The sequence below is a fragment of the Carcharodon carcharias genome, chromosome 13, assembly GCF_017639515.1.
Source record: "Carcharodon carcharias isolate sCarCar2 chromosome 13, sCarCar2.pri, whole genome shotgun sequence".
Lineage (NCBI taxonomy): Eukaryota > Metazoa > Chordata > Chondrichthyes > Lamniformes > Lamnidae > Carcharodon > Carcharodon carcharias.
This window is the reverse complement of record NC_054479.1, coordinates 95,078,102-95,093,138: the sequence shown is the minus strand read 5'-3', so window position 1 is coordinate 95,093,138 and position 15,037 is coordinate 95,078,102. Positions and strand designations below refer to the sequence as shown.

General features: G+C 41.6%; 1 protein-coding gene across 1 annotated transcript; it reads right to left on the bottom strand.

Moving 5' to 3' along the window:
- Nucleotides 1-1,473: 1,473 nt before the first annotated feature.
- Nucleotides 1,474-5,040, bottom strand: LOC121286112 (putative histone H2B type 2-D). Its single transcript, XM_041203102.1, has 2 exons — nucleotides 5,037-5,040; nucleotides 1,474-1,916 (listed from the first exon to the last, which is right to left on the bottom strand). Exons 1-2 carry the CDS (start codon nucleotides 5,038-5,040, stop codon nucleotides 1,474-1,476), a joined length of 447 nt encoding a protein of 148 aa, XP_041059036.1.
- Nucleotides 5,041-15,037: the final 9,997 nt, after the last annotated feature.

Sequence of the window (15,037 nt, the reverse complement as noted above, 5' to 3'; positions counted from 1 at the left end):
TTACTGTATTCCTCAGGGAAACAATTCATCAGACTGTCTGCCACTATATCACCTACATGTCTTAACATGGTTTCCGTTGCACTTTCTGCCAAGTCTGTGGTGCAAGCCTTTAAAAAATGTTACTGACTTTTTGCAGGAACTGTATCTGAAATTATGTGGAAATTCAGATGCAATTTATATGCATTTGAATATATGGAACTATAGCCCAGTCAGCTTAATGGGAAAATAAAGGAATCCTTCCTAAAGAAGAAAATAGAAAAATATCTAGAAACCAAAGATACAATGTTGAATAAACGGATTTTAAAAGGAAAAGTCTTATTCGAACAACCTCATTGAATTCTTTGAAGGAGTGACAGAGAGGGTAGACAAGGTATTATAGTAAATACAATTTATCTAGATTACTAAAAGACTTTGATAAGGTGTCACTTGATCAAATAATGAATAAGGTCAGAGCCTGTGGTGTCAGGGGACAAGTAGAAGAATAGATAGCTAGTTAGCTGCAAAACAAAAAGTGGAGAATAGGGGTAAAGGGTTTTGTTGTAATATGCCTTTAAGGATATTAACATCAGTAGAAGGGAAATGTGTCATGCGGTCCAGTCTTAGTTTCACTTTTGCTTTGAGCAAGGCACACACACATAGCTCTGATGCCTTCAAGATTTTTACCTATGTATAACTGTTGCCACATCCCTAGTCATAATAAATGAATACACAATTGTTTACTGAATCCCTTACGAGTGATTGGTGCCTTTGTTTTGTACAGTGAATAAGTTCAAGATATTACATCATTAGACAACAAATTTCAGAAGATGAAAAACGGAGGTCCACAAGGATCAATGCTGGAACCACTGTTAGTCATAATTTATATTGATCACTTAGACTTTGGAATGAAAGACACAATTTCTAAATTTGCCGATGACACCAATAGTCACTACTGAGGAGGGCTACAATAAATTACAAGATGACTTCAATAAACTCGCAGAATTTGCACACAATTGGCAAATGAATTTCAACACAGGTAAATTTGAGATATTACATTTTGGTAAGAAAAATAAGAAGTTAATGAGGAAAATAAGAAATAAATGGTGCAGAGGAGCAAAGGGATCTCTTTCTCTCTCTACTGTCCTTGCTGCCGTAGGGTTGTTAATCATGGCTTCTGCCATGATACCACAATTGGGTAAGGAAAAGAGGCAGGCCTCAAGAACTACCTCAGTCAGTATAGAGATTGAACCCACACCACTGCCATTATTAAGCACCATGCTCTAGCTATCTAAGCGAAGTGGCCACTACAAAGGGTCTAGGAATACAAACACACAAATCACTAAAACTAATGACCCAGGCCTTCCAAAAAGTAAACCAAGCACTCAAGTTTATTTCAAGAAGGATAGAATGCAGAAGTAGAGAAGTTATTCTAAACTTGTATTGAACCTTGGTTAGACCGCACTTGGAGTACTGTGTTCAGTTCTGGTTACCGTATTATAAAATGGATATAATCTTTAGAATAATCGACCTAAACAGAATTGGTGTATTTGGTGACTGCTCTTGTGCCTTCGGAGACTTAATGTTTGGCCGGTTCCCCTGGCAGCATGAGTCAGCCAGCGCTCTGGATCTCTCTGGCCGAGATGGTGTGGCGCTAGTTATAGTGAATGAGGTGTGAAGCCTCAGAGGCGATGGCTCAAAAATGTCAACAATGAAGGAATTCATAACACTCATGGCCTTGGATGAGATCCTGTTAGAAGGGTAGACCTGGGTCAGCACCCTGTACATGTAAGTGGAATAGCTCTGCTTGCGAGATTTCCTCCACTTCTTGGGCGAGTTCTTGGTGACTTTAGTCAGCAACTGCTTCAATGCACCACCCCTAGCCACAGCCATCACCTCAGGCATTCCACTCAACTTGGACCAACCCAAGTATAGAGGCACTAGAAAGGGTGCAAAAAAGATTTGCAAGGATGATCCCGGAAATGCAAGGTTCTACCTAGCAGGAAAGGATGACCAGATTGGATCTAGTCTTTTCTTGAAAAGTGAAGGCTGAGTGGTGATCCAATAGAGATCTTGAAAGTTATGAAAGGTTTTGATAGTGCTGCATGAGAACAATGGCTATGATACAGGATACACTTGAGAACAATGGCTACTACACAGACTGCAATCCATTTTTTCTTATCATAACATAAACTCAAAACTTTCTCTCCATGGATTTTCCAGTATTGAAATTGTAAATCCTTATAGCAGAATATCTTAGTCGCTGCTTAATTCAAGCTGCTATGGTCCAGAAATGACTTAAGTAACTTAAACATCTAATCCCTCCACCACCAATGTACCATGGCTGCAGTGTATACCATATACAAAATGTACTGTAGCCAGTCACCAAGGCTTGTTTGTTAGCTAGCATCTTCCAACCACCAGCACTTAGAAGAAAAAAGGTAGTAGGTGCATGATAACACAATCACCTCCAACCCTTTCAAGTCATTCTGAATTGTACACATTATCACCATTCCTTCTTTCATCACGGCTTGTAGTCAAAGCCCTGGGACTCTCTAAGTAATTGCATCATGGAGCGCCTTCACTGTAAAAACTGCAGTGCTCCAAGAAAAAAAGTCCACTACCAACTTCTCATGGGCAACTGGTGATGGGCAATAAAAGCCAGTCTTGCCAGTGATGCCCATATCTTGCGAATGAATTTTAAAAAAATAAGCAGATGGCTTCAACTGCTATGCCATGCTATTTCTGCTTTTGGCATTCCTGAATATGTTGAAATAATCACTGAGCTCATTAAAGGATTCCTTTGGGAACCGCTTAGATTGGACGATTTTATTCCCATCAAGTTAGATTGAGCCCAGATCCCCAGAGGAAATAAATAATGTTTTTTCCAGCTGTGAATAAGTTTATAGTTAAAATAACGTTGTAGTCCAATCAGCAAAAAGATTCATGGCAGCAGGAGTTCTGAAAGGATCTTTGTTTCTGAAGTCAGTGCTACTATTTATCTGGACACACAAACCAGAAAAAACAAAAGCAACTAAGATTAAAAGGCAGCTCTGAAATCATAGCTTGTAGACTTATACTTGTGATATCTGTGGGCAATGTACAATAAAGTAACTCAATTTTCTCAAACTACCTCTCTGTGGAATAAGATTTTTCTTTAAAGCTTACGGACTTACCTGATAAAAAAGCCCCTTACCCATCACTTTGCCTGAGTGAAAAGCAATAGAGGTCACAGCTCTCCAATTACAATCAATCAATCAATCAGTCAGTCTCTTCTTGTGTTTAAAGGCTTTTTTTTTGGATCAGGGCATCATTGTAATCCTGTTGTATTTTAACTTTTACGCACTAATCACTGGATGTAGATACCCTTCAAGTTATCACCCAGTGATGAGCCACATGATAAGTTTGTTTAGTTAGGGATTATTCAATTCTATTTAACAGCATACTTATCCTTCTATGCTGTTAAATTGTCAGAACAGATGAGTACTGACTTTGTCAAGGTTACTAGAAATTTCTCAGCTCATAACTTTTTTGGGTTTCAGAGCAACTATTTTGTAATGTGTTTTGTGTGTGTATGCCTGTTTGTGTATTTGTGTCTGTGTGTGTATTTGTGTCTGTGTGTGTGTGTGTGTGTGTGTATTTGTATATGTATATGTGTGTGCCTGTGTATATGTCCATGTGTGTGTGTGTATATGTATATGTGTGTGTGCCTGTGTACATGTATATGTGTGTGTGTGTGTGTTTATGCGCCTGCATGTGCATGTGTGTGTGTGCGCATGTATGTGTGCGTGTGCACACGTGTGTGTGCGTGCATGTGCTTATTTATCTGCGTAGGTGTTTCTGTGTGCTTATTTTTTGTGTTCTTTGCGTGTTTATTTTCACATTCTTGTGAAGGATTCAGAATGAAATTTTTTTTATCCTCATTGAAGTAACCCAGATTTTGAGGGATAGAAATATAACTGAACCATGTTCAATTTTTTGACTTACCTACAAACTGTAACCAGGCAGCACTGACCCAAACTTGGGAGTGGAAGACATGCTATTGTTTTTATCTATGTTGGCTGTCAATTTATTTAGACTTCGTTATATCATATAGAGGGTGTTGAATGTGTGGAACAGACTGTCCAGAGGAGACAGTGTCACAACATTCCTGGAGCAAGCTGATAGATCTTTGATAAAAAAAATGATTGAGACAGGGTGTGGTTATGAGATATTTTGAACTTTGGGGCAGTCCGGCCTGACTGAAATGGATGTTTTTCAGTCCTGTATGTGTGAAACACTTCAAATCACAAATCCACAATTGGGTAAATTTACTGAGTCCACATTGACATTGAAATATATTATTTATATTTAGTATGCATTGAAAAATCATGGGCATGCAATTTATGATTTCCCAGTATGCACTGATGCAGGGTTAGGTTCACCACTGGTCAGTGAGGTTTCTCATTGACGAGGGGTAAGGTTTCTCACTGATAATGGGGAGGTTTTTCATTGATGAGGGGGCAGGTTTCTCATTGATAATGAGTGAGATCCATCACTAATTGTGAACAAAGTCCCTCGCAATCTTCCTCACCACTGGTGCCGACTTGGAAAACTTAAACAAACATTTCCAACAGTGTGACGACGTAGCACCTTCTGTTGATTTCCCATTGATGGTTTGCGGATTTGGCTGCATGACTTATTAATGAGGACTGGGAGGCGATGTGGGAGGCAACACATTTACATTCTACTTAGAGGAAATAAAGAAAAGCTTGCATTTGCAATCATATTGTGTGGAGTAATTACGCACAGTCTCAGCTCACCCTAGCGCATTATGAATATTATGTTGGAGTGGATAACATGCAGATATATTTTCGAACTGACTCAATTTTCAAAATTGTGGGTTGAATATCTCATGAAAGATGATGCAAATTAAGCATAAAGGTTTGCAGAAGGGTCATGTACTGCCACCTTTCAAGGCAAAGAATTAAATATATGCAAGACAATTTAAATATTTAGTGGCCAAAAATTGTATGCCGCTATCAGGCATTCCTTAACCGTCCTTTGAATACATCACTCACCCATGATAAGGAGTGAAAGAAATTTACAGAAATTAGTAACAACACACAAACATTGAGCCTTGTACCAACAATAATGGGGTCAAAGGCACAATTATACTTCCGAGTAGAGTCAATTGCAAAGTGAGTCAAATGCTTGCACTCTGGGCATAGGAGGGAGTGAGGGGCAAAGGACTGCAAACTAAAATGATCAGTGAACATCTTCGACCTGCCAAAGGTATGATTCATGACAGCACATGGATCCATCACGCAAATTTGGCTTCTCTTTTCCCGCCCCGCTATGGCAGGTTTCCTCGCTGTGGATGCGGCGGGCTTTTCAAATCCCCATTGACTTTAGTAGGAACGGAAGATCCTGCTGACAGGAAGGGCCTGAAAATTCCACCCCAAGCTCTTGGGCAGTAAGAAACTCGAGATTAGACCTTCCTTAGCGCAGGAAACATTTCATGCCTTTGCTCTTCAGGCAAGGTGTGGAATGGTTAATGACCTAAAGTTCTGGGGTTACCTTGCAGTTGGAAGGTCTATGAACCAGAAATAAAACCAGCCCAGATCATCATTCCATTCAAGCAGAAGCTACTTGGAGTAGTGAAATTTAGGCTGGTCTCGGCTGAGCTCTTTAATGCTCGAGGCATTGTATTGTAGGTGTCAGCTATAACTCAGTTGGTAGTCCTATCTTCTCTGAGTCAGCAGGCTGTGGATTGAAGTTCCACTCCAGGACTTTAGCACAAAAATCTATGGTGACACTCCAGCGCTGTTTTTCAGATGAGATGTTAAACCAAGGACCTTGTCTGCCTTCTCAGGTGGACATAAAGCTCCCATATGGCATTCTTGGAAAGAAAAGCAGGGGAGTTCTTCTCAGTATCCCACACAATGTTTATCACATTGCTGTTTGTGTGAGCTTGCTGTGCACAAATTGACTGCTGTGTTTTCTACATTAAGGCAGTGACTACATTTCAAAAGTAATTAATTGGCTGGAAAACACTTTAGGATATCCTGAGGTCATGAAAGCTGCTATAAAAACACAAGTCTTTCTTTTTGTGGGAGCCATACATTTCCTCAAGAGCTGCATGTTGCTGAAATCAGAGACCATCTGGGTTTCTAGGTGTGTCTCCAAGTTATCTCATGGAACAGTTTATTAACTCTCCAATGTAGCTTATGAGTGATTGGAATAGGTCAGGCCTAGGACTTCAAAGGCGGAGCAAATCACTGTGACTTCAGTACTTTATGTTTCCTTTCATCAGTCTTGTCACATCAGACTGAGAACAGCACTTGACATTGGTGTTGTGAATTGCTTTGCACATCCTCTGATTTTCAAATGAATTGCTATTACATTGCTGTATGTCTCTGGGTGGCTAGCTGGCTACTTCTTTTGTTAAGGAAACAATTCTGAGCTGTCTTAGGGCAGATTCTGCTTTCCAAACAAAAGACAATCACAAAGCCAGAGCGATGGAGATTGTGTGCAAATGCTCAGCCACTAGTGTAACATTGGTGACAACAACCGGGGCTTCAGGGGCTATGTGCATGTCTGCTCGCTGAAAGATTGGACTTGGCTGAAAATGATGTGTCCAGTTTTTTTCTCTTTTGCAGCTGAAATCATGAACAACCTGAATTTACAAATGGCTAAACAGTCATTGGCCAGGTATAGCCTACTAATGCATTTGCTAAGGTGTCAGCCTTAGCTTAGTGGTAGTGCTTTCACTTCTAACTCCCTTGATTGTAAGTTTAAGTCCCATTCCAGTGTCTTGTGCAAAGCAAAGGAAGTGCTGCACTGTCAGAGGCGCTGTCTTTCAGAGTAGGCATCAAAACTGATGCCCTGCCTGCCCTCTCAGGCGGGCAAAAAAATTTCATGGCACTATTCAAAGAAGAGGAGAAAAGTTCTCCTCAGTATTCTGGCCATTTATTCCTCAACCAAAATCACAAGCAGATTATTTAATTACTATTGAATCACTGTTTGTGGGAGCTTGCTGTGTGCAAAGTTGGCTCCAGTGTTTTTCTGTATTACAACAGCAAATACACTTCAGAAGCATTTCATTGGATATGAAATGCTTTGCGACATCTTAAGGTTGTGAAGGCACTATTATAAATGTACGCTATTTCCTTATGTTTGCAAACCAAATGGAAGCGGGGTAGAGAAAGCAGCAAGTCTTTAAAGCAGTACTTGATGCTTCTGAGAGCTGTTCTGATGGGAGATTATAATGCAGTACATCTAGAGGCTAAGAGAGTCATTAGGGAGATGAAATGGGATCAGGGTGTTATGTTCGTTTTCAAGAGTGCACAATTCAACATAAATGATTCTGAATAGTTTCGGTGTTGGATAAAGTCTGTCATCAATTATAGTTGAAAGGGTTTTTCTGGGCTAGTGCTACAGAGCTCTTCAACAAACCCATTCGGACATCCTAAAAAACTGGAGAGGACTCCATGCCGAGTTAGCATCTGAACCAATGGGTCACAATATGGGCCCATGTGTTTGGCAATATAAAAAACTGATGAAGTGTACTGGACAACTAGAAGACCTTAAAGAACCATTTTTTTTGGAATGAGGTGGTTGTTTTGTCTTGCGTTCTGATTCTAGGTGGGGTTTCTTTAGGGTTTGCCTGCTTCCCTAAGAATGTTACCATAGGTTGTCATTTGTAAAACCCATTCCTATTTATTTACAGATCTAAGTACACCTCAGTACTTTACATGAGGTTGAACATCTGCTTTCCACCAGATCTCAGTTACTTAATCATGTGACATTGCATCATAGTTACATCAATAGTTACATCAGTACCAGATGCTCCTGATGTTAACCCTTTACTCTACACCTCCCCACAAGTCTTGTTCTCAACTATACACATCCCCCTACATCTGCCCACAAAGTCTCAGGCTTCACAGGGTTAGTCTTTGTGATGCCTTGACCAATCTCCTTAATCAGGCCCTGATTTCATTTTGAGGTGGAGGACAAACTGCACTCTCTTGTTGTTCGATACCAGTGTCTTCCACCTGGGTGGTTGTAGAGTTTCTACTTGTTTCTGGTTCCTTGTCTCCATCTGGGTCTAAATAGCATGTCCAAGGTTCCATTGGTTTCCTTCCCAATGACATAAAAGCTCTTCAATTCCTTCTGATATTTCCCTGGTTCATCTCAATGCTATAGGATCTCACTTGTGGAGCTCATGCTATTACAATGCCTTCTTTCTGTTGATCTCATATCCACACTCTCTCCCTGGGCTGTAGTACTTTCAAGTCTTGTGCCCTGTGCCTTGATTTGAAATTATGAACTTGACTGTCTCTTTGTTGCTCCTCATGCTTCCTAACTCTCTCACGATCATCTGAGGTAATGTTAGGTTGTAGTTTTTGTTGTGGAGCTGCAAGTTGTATTTGCAGCTTCTTCCCGTCAACAGTTCTGATGGTGAGAGCCTGATGTTTAGTGATGAGGTTCTGTAATTAAGAAGGTCTAAGTTAATATAATCATTCTTTTCAATTAATTCCTTGATTGTTCAACCTCTTCTGCTTCTCCATTTGACTGAGGATATCGAGGTGAACTAGTCACAGACATGAAACCATATTCCTGTGCAGAATGGTGGAACTATTAGTAAACCGAGGATCATTTTAAAAATTATTTTAAGGGATGTGGGCTTTGCTGGCTAGGTCAGCATTTATTGCCCATCCTTAATTGTCCACGAGAAGGTGCCTTCTTGAACTGCTGCAGTCCATGTGGTGTAGGTACAACCATAGTGTTGTTAGGAAGGGAGTTCCAGGGTTTTGACCCAGCGACAATGAAGGAATAGTGATATATTTCCAAGTCAGGATGGTGTGTGACTTGGAGGAGAACTTGCAGCTGTTCCCATTCATCTGCTGCCTTTGTCCTTCTAGATGGTAGAAGTCGTGTGACACTGAATGTATTCCATCGCACTCCTGACTTGTGCCTTGTAGATGGTGGAAAGGCTTTGGGGAGTCAGAAGGTGAGTTACCTGCCACAGAATTCCCAGTCTCTGACTTGCTCTTTTAACCACAGTATTTATATGGCTGATCCAGTTCAGTTTCCAGTCAATGGTAACCCTCAGGATGTTGATAGTGGAGGATTCAGTGATGGTAATGACATTGAATGTCAAGGGTGATGGTTAGGTTCTCTCTTGTTGGAGATGGTCATTACCTGGTACTTGTGTGGTGTGAATGTTACTTGCCACTTATCAGCCCAAGCCTGTATATTGTCCAGGTCTTTGGACTACTGCATTTGGACATGGACAGCTTCAGTATCTGCGGAGTTGCGAATGGTGCTGTACATTGTGCGCTCATCATCGAACATCCCCACTTCTAACATTATAATGGAGGATAGGTTATTGATGAAGCAGCTGAAGTTGGTTGGGCCTAGGACACTATCATGATGAACTATTGCAATGATGTCCTGAGGCTAAGATAGTTGACCTCCAACAACCACAGAACCTTCCTTTTTGCTAAGTATGACTTCAACCAGTGGAGAGTTTTCCCCTGATTCCCATTGACTCCAATTTTGCTAGGGCTCCTTGATACCACACTCGGTCAAATGCTGCCTTGATGTCAAGGTCAGTCACTTCACCTCACCTCTTGAGTTCAGCTGTTTTGTCCACGTTTGGACCAAGGCTGTAATAAGATCGAGAGTGGCCCTGGCAGAACCCAAACTGAGTGCTCGCGAACATGTTATTACTGAGTGAGTGCTGCTTGATAGCACTGTCGATGACCCCTTCCATCACTTTGCTGATGATCAAGAATGGACTAATGGAGTGGTAATGGGCTGTGTTGAATTTCTCCTGTTTTTTGTGGACAGGACATACCTGGACAATTTTCCACATTGCTGCGTAGATGCCAGTCTTGTAGCTGCACTGTAACAGCTGGCTAGCAGCGCAGTTAATTCTGGAGCACAAGTCTTCAATATTATTGCCGGAATATTGTCAGGGCCCATAGCCTTTGCAGTATCCAGTGTTTTCAACCATTTCTTCGTATCACATGGAGTGAATCAAATTGGCTGAAGACTGGCATCTGTGATGCTGGGGACTTCCGAAGGAGGCTGAGATGGAGCGTCCACTTGGCACTTCTGGCTGAAGATGGTTGCGAATGCTTCAGCCTTATCTTTTGCAGTGATGTGCTGGGCTTCCCCCATCATTGAGTATGGGGATATTTGTGGATTTTACTACTCCAGTGAGTTGTTTAATTGTCCATCATCATTCATGACTGGATGTGGCAAGACTGCAGAACTTAGATCTGATCCATTGGTTGTGAGATCGCTTAGCTCTGTCTATCACTTGCTGCTTATGCTGCTTGGTATGCAAGTAGCCCTGTGTTGTAGCCTCACCAGGTTGACACCTCATTTTTAGGTATGCCTGGTGCTGTTCCTGGCATGCCCCCCAGCACTCTTCATTGAACCAGGATTGATCTCCCAGTTTGATGGTAATGGTAGAGTGGGGGCTATGCTGGGACATGAGTTTACAGATTGTGGCTGTATAAATTCTGCTGCTGCTGATGGCCCATGTCGCCTCGTGGATGCCTAGGTTTGAACAGCTAGATCTGTTTGAAATCTTCCTGGCATCATATATCTGGATGCCATATATCATGAAGATTCTTTTTGTGATGTACTAATTGCCTCCGCTATGGTGCTCTGTAGCCTACTTAGTTTAAACCGTCTGGAATAGTAATCAATGGCAGTGATGGAAACTTTGCCTTCAGACGCAACTAAGCCCATTCCCAGGTGCTGCCATGGTCTCAAAGGAAAGGTGGAGGGTGCCAATGGTTCGCTCTGCTGTTGGTTATTCACTGCACAAATGAGGCAATTCATTATTAACTCTTCAATGGAATGACTGATGCCTGGCCACCAGACTGACTACTGGGCTCTTGCTCAACATTTTGCTGTTCCCAAGTGACCTTGATAGATTTTTTGGAGAATGTTGAGTTGAAGCATTTTAGGGATGACTAATCTGTCATTAAAAACTAAGTAGTCATCAATGATTATGAGATGTTTTCCCTATTCGAAGCATTGGTGAAGTATTAAGTTGTTAGGAGTATAATCCAACCATCCATTCTGGCAATACTCTTGTATTTGGATGCATTTGTCATCTGTTGTGCTTGTTCAATCTCTTGTAATCTCTTTTCCATGGCTGGCAAGTGTTTAGTAATGAACGAATTATATGCTTCCACTTCCATTATGAAATTTAAGTCTTCCAGTTTGACTCCTTCCACTGATATTCTTGATAGTGCATCTACTGTGGTCTGCTACTTCCCTTGAATGTACTCAATAGTGAATCATATCTCATGAATCTCACTCTGAAACATTGAATTCTAGGTGGCATTTTTGCAATTTCCATCAGGTTAAGAAGAATGCTAAAGGTTTGTGATTGGTTTCTATTTTAAATGTTAATCCTATGACATAATTAGGGAACTGCTCGTAGACCCATGTCGATGCTAATGCTTCTTTCTCAATGATTATAAAACTTTTCCCTTGTCTGTGAGAGATCTTGAGGCATAATAAACTGGGCTTCTTTGTCCATCTTTTTGAACTTGAAACAGGTATACCACCCAAGCCTGTAGGTGATGCATCCACTGCTACAATTGTTGGCAATTCTGGAACGTAGTGCTTAAGAATTTCTGGTGAAATTAGGAGATTTTTGATCTTGTCAAAAGCATTTTGCTGGCCCACATTCCAGCACCACTGTTGACCTTGTCTCAACAGCTGGCATTACAGCTCACTGACTTCTGCCAAGTTTTGTAGGAACCTGCCTACTTAGTTGACCATCCAAAGGAATCTTTGTAATTCTGTGATGTTTTTAGGCTGTGGGAACTCTCTAATCACGTTGCTTTTTTGCTGGTCTGCATGTAATTCCTGAAGTTTCCACAATATAGACTAAGAATTTTATCAAAGGCTTTGCAAATTCACATTTGTTGTTCCGGGTCAAACCTGCTTCTTGTAGAATCTTGACGACTGCTCTCACTCAATGGTCATGTTCTTCCCGAGATAAACTGTGTATGGGGTTTTCACCCATGTGCATATTACTCCTTCCATGCCCCCTGCTCAGGGTCTGAGACATCATTCTTTAGAATATCTCAGGTGCAGAAGCAATTCCAAATGGTAACCTGTTCAAACAATAATGACCAAATGGGGCGATAAAAGTAGTTAACAATCTGGATTCTTTGTCCAGAGGCCACTGGGAAGAGCTACTGTCAGCATCCACTTTTGTGAAGAGGTTGCTTTTTGCCAATTTGATGAGACTTTCATCCACTGATGCCATCGGGTGGATCTCATGTTCTACTGACCTGTTTAATTTAGTCAAGTCCACACAGATTCTAATTGAACCATTAGCCTTTGGTACTGTGACCATTCCAGAACATCACTTTGTCAGTAAGGCTACTGGAGAGATGACCCATTGTTGTAACATGTGTTTAATCTTGCTCTTGGCTTTGTTTCAGAGTGAGTGAGGGGCCTTCCTCGCTGTGAAAGCTTAGCATCTGCCCTTAGGGTTACATGATATTCTGTCTTCAGTTTTCCTAAGCCTGATGGAAATTCATTTCTGAAAACATTACTGGACCACTCAACAGCAGTTTCATCAAACTTGTAAATCAGCCTCAACTGCAAGCCTGCTTTTCTGCTCAATAGTGATGGCTCCTGGTTCTGTATAACATATAGGGCTTCCATAATTTGTTTATCCTTGTATCTTAATCTCATCAAGTGTTGGCCTATAGCTTTCAGTGAGGTCCCTCTTGGACCTTGCGCTTGGATGGAGATGGCTGTAACATAATATTTTTAAGCCACTTTACTTCATCAGATAATACTGAAACACCTGCCCCAGTATCTAGATTGAATTCTGTGGGGCAGCCAAAAGCTTCTAATTTAATGCTCCAGTAATTAATTTCTGTTTTGTTAACTTCTCCTAGAAATGTTATTTATTTTTTCCCTGGCTCTTCCACTTCTTGAGTTTGATGTGGCCTTGTTACTTTCTCTTTCTTCTTATGGGCTACTAGTATCTTAGATGGGCAGATAATTTTAATTTTCCACAGTTGTGGCACTCTGCTCCCCCTGTTGGGAATTCTTCCCTCTTGTGCAGGGTTTTCCTGCCACACTGAGAGCATCCCAGGATGGTTGGCGCGCCTTTCCCTAATTCCGCCGGCTTTTACTTCAATGCGCTTTCTCTTTCCTGTCTGACATTTTCAATGTCCTCACTCATCCAATGGACATCACTATCCCCAGGAACAACTGCTCTGCTTTGCTTCCTAAGATTAGTCTGTCACGCTATCACTAAAGTCTTTGTGACAGTTAAATCTGCCCATGTTTGCAAGAAATCTGATGGGGTTTCATTTAGGACTGCAGCTATTACCCAACTTGAGGATCCTGTATTTACAATTTTCTGCTAGCCTGTACTAGTAATTTATGAATGAGTCTATGCATTCACCTCATTTTTGTTTCTTCTTATTAAATTTTACTCATTCAATGATTACATTTTTTTGAACGCTGATGTACGCATCAAATGCCTGGAGGGCTTCATCGTATGAGCTTGAAGTCTCTTTGACTACCTGTCTTGCTGTTAACCCATCTCCAATAGCTCCTATTGCATAGAGTAAAGTACTGACCTGACATTTTTGTCCCTTTTTATGCAAACCTGAAGCTGTTCAGTATCTGGAGAATCCCCTTTCCCAATTGCTTTTTAAAAATTATTAATTGGATGCGAGCATTGTTGGCTAGGCTAGCATTTATTGCTCATCCCTAATTGCTCTTAAGAAGCTGGTAGTGAGCTGCCTTCTTAAACTGCTACAGTCCATGTAACATAGGTACACCCAGAGTGCTGTTAGGGAGGGAGTTCCAGGATTTTGACCCTGTGAAGGAACGACAATATATTTCCAAGTCTGAATGGTGTGGGGCTTGGGGGGGAGCTTCAGGTGGTGGTGTTCCGGTGTGTCTGTTGCCCTTGTCCTTCTAGATGCTTGCAGTCGTGGGTTTGCAAGGTGCTGTCTAAGGAGGCTTGGTGAGTTCCTGTAGTGCATCTTGTAGATGGTACATACTGCTGCTACTGTGTGTCGGTTTGTGGATGGGATGCAATCAAGGTGGGTTGCTTTGTCCTGGATGGTGTCAAGCTTCTTGAATGTTGTTGGAGCTGCACTTATCCAGGCAAGTAGAGAGTATTCCATCACACTCCTGACTTGTACCTGTAGATGGTGGGCAGGCTTTAGGGAATCAGGAGTCACCTCCTGACTCCTACTCACAGGAATCCTACTCGCAGCAGGATTCCTAGCCTCTGACCTGCTCTAGTAGCCACCGTATTTATATGGCTAGTCCAGTTCAGTTTCTGTTCAATGGTAACCCCCAGGATTTTGATAGTGGGGGACTCAGCGATGGTATTGCTATTGAACATCAAGGGATGATGGTTAGATTCCCTCTTGTTGGAGTGGTCATGGTTTGGCACTTGTGTGGTGCGAATGTTACTTGCCACTTGTCAGCACAAGCCTGGATATTGTCCAGATCTTACTGCATTTTGGCATAGAATGCTTCAGTATCTGAGGAGTCACGAACGGTGTTGAACATTATTGAACACTTCTGACTTTCTGATAGAAGGAAGGTCATTGATAAAGCAGCTAAAGATAGTTGGGCCTAGGACACTACCCTGAGGAACTCCTACAGCGATGTCCTGGAACTGAGATAACTGTTCTCCAACGCCCACAACCATCTTCCTTTGTGTTAGGTATGACTCTGCCCAGCGGAGAGCTTTCACCCTGATTCCCATTGACTCCAGCTTTGTTAGGACTCCTTAATACCACACTCAGTCAAATGCTGCCTTGATGTCAAAGGAAGTTACTCTCACCTCACCTTGGGAGTTCAGCTCTTTTATCCCTGTTTGAACCAAAGCTGTAATGAGGTCAGGAGCTGAGTGATCCTGGCGGAACACAAACTGGGTGTCAATGAGCAGGTTATTGCTAAGCAAGTGCCATTTGATAGCATTGTTTATGACCTCTTCCATCATTTTGCTGATTATCGAGAGTAGACTGATGGGGCAGTAATTAGCTGCCTATGA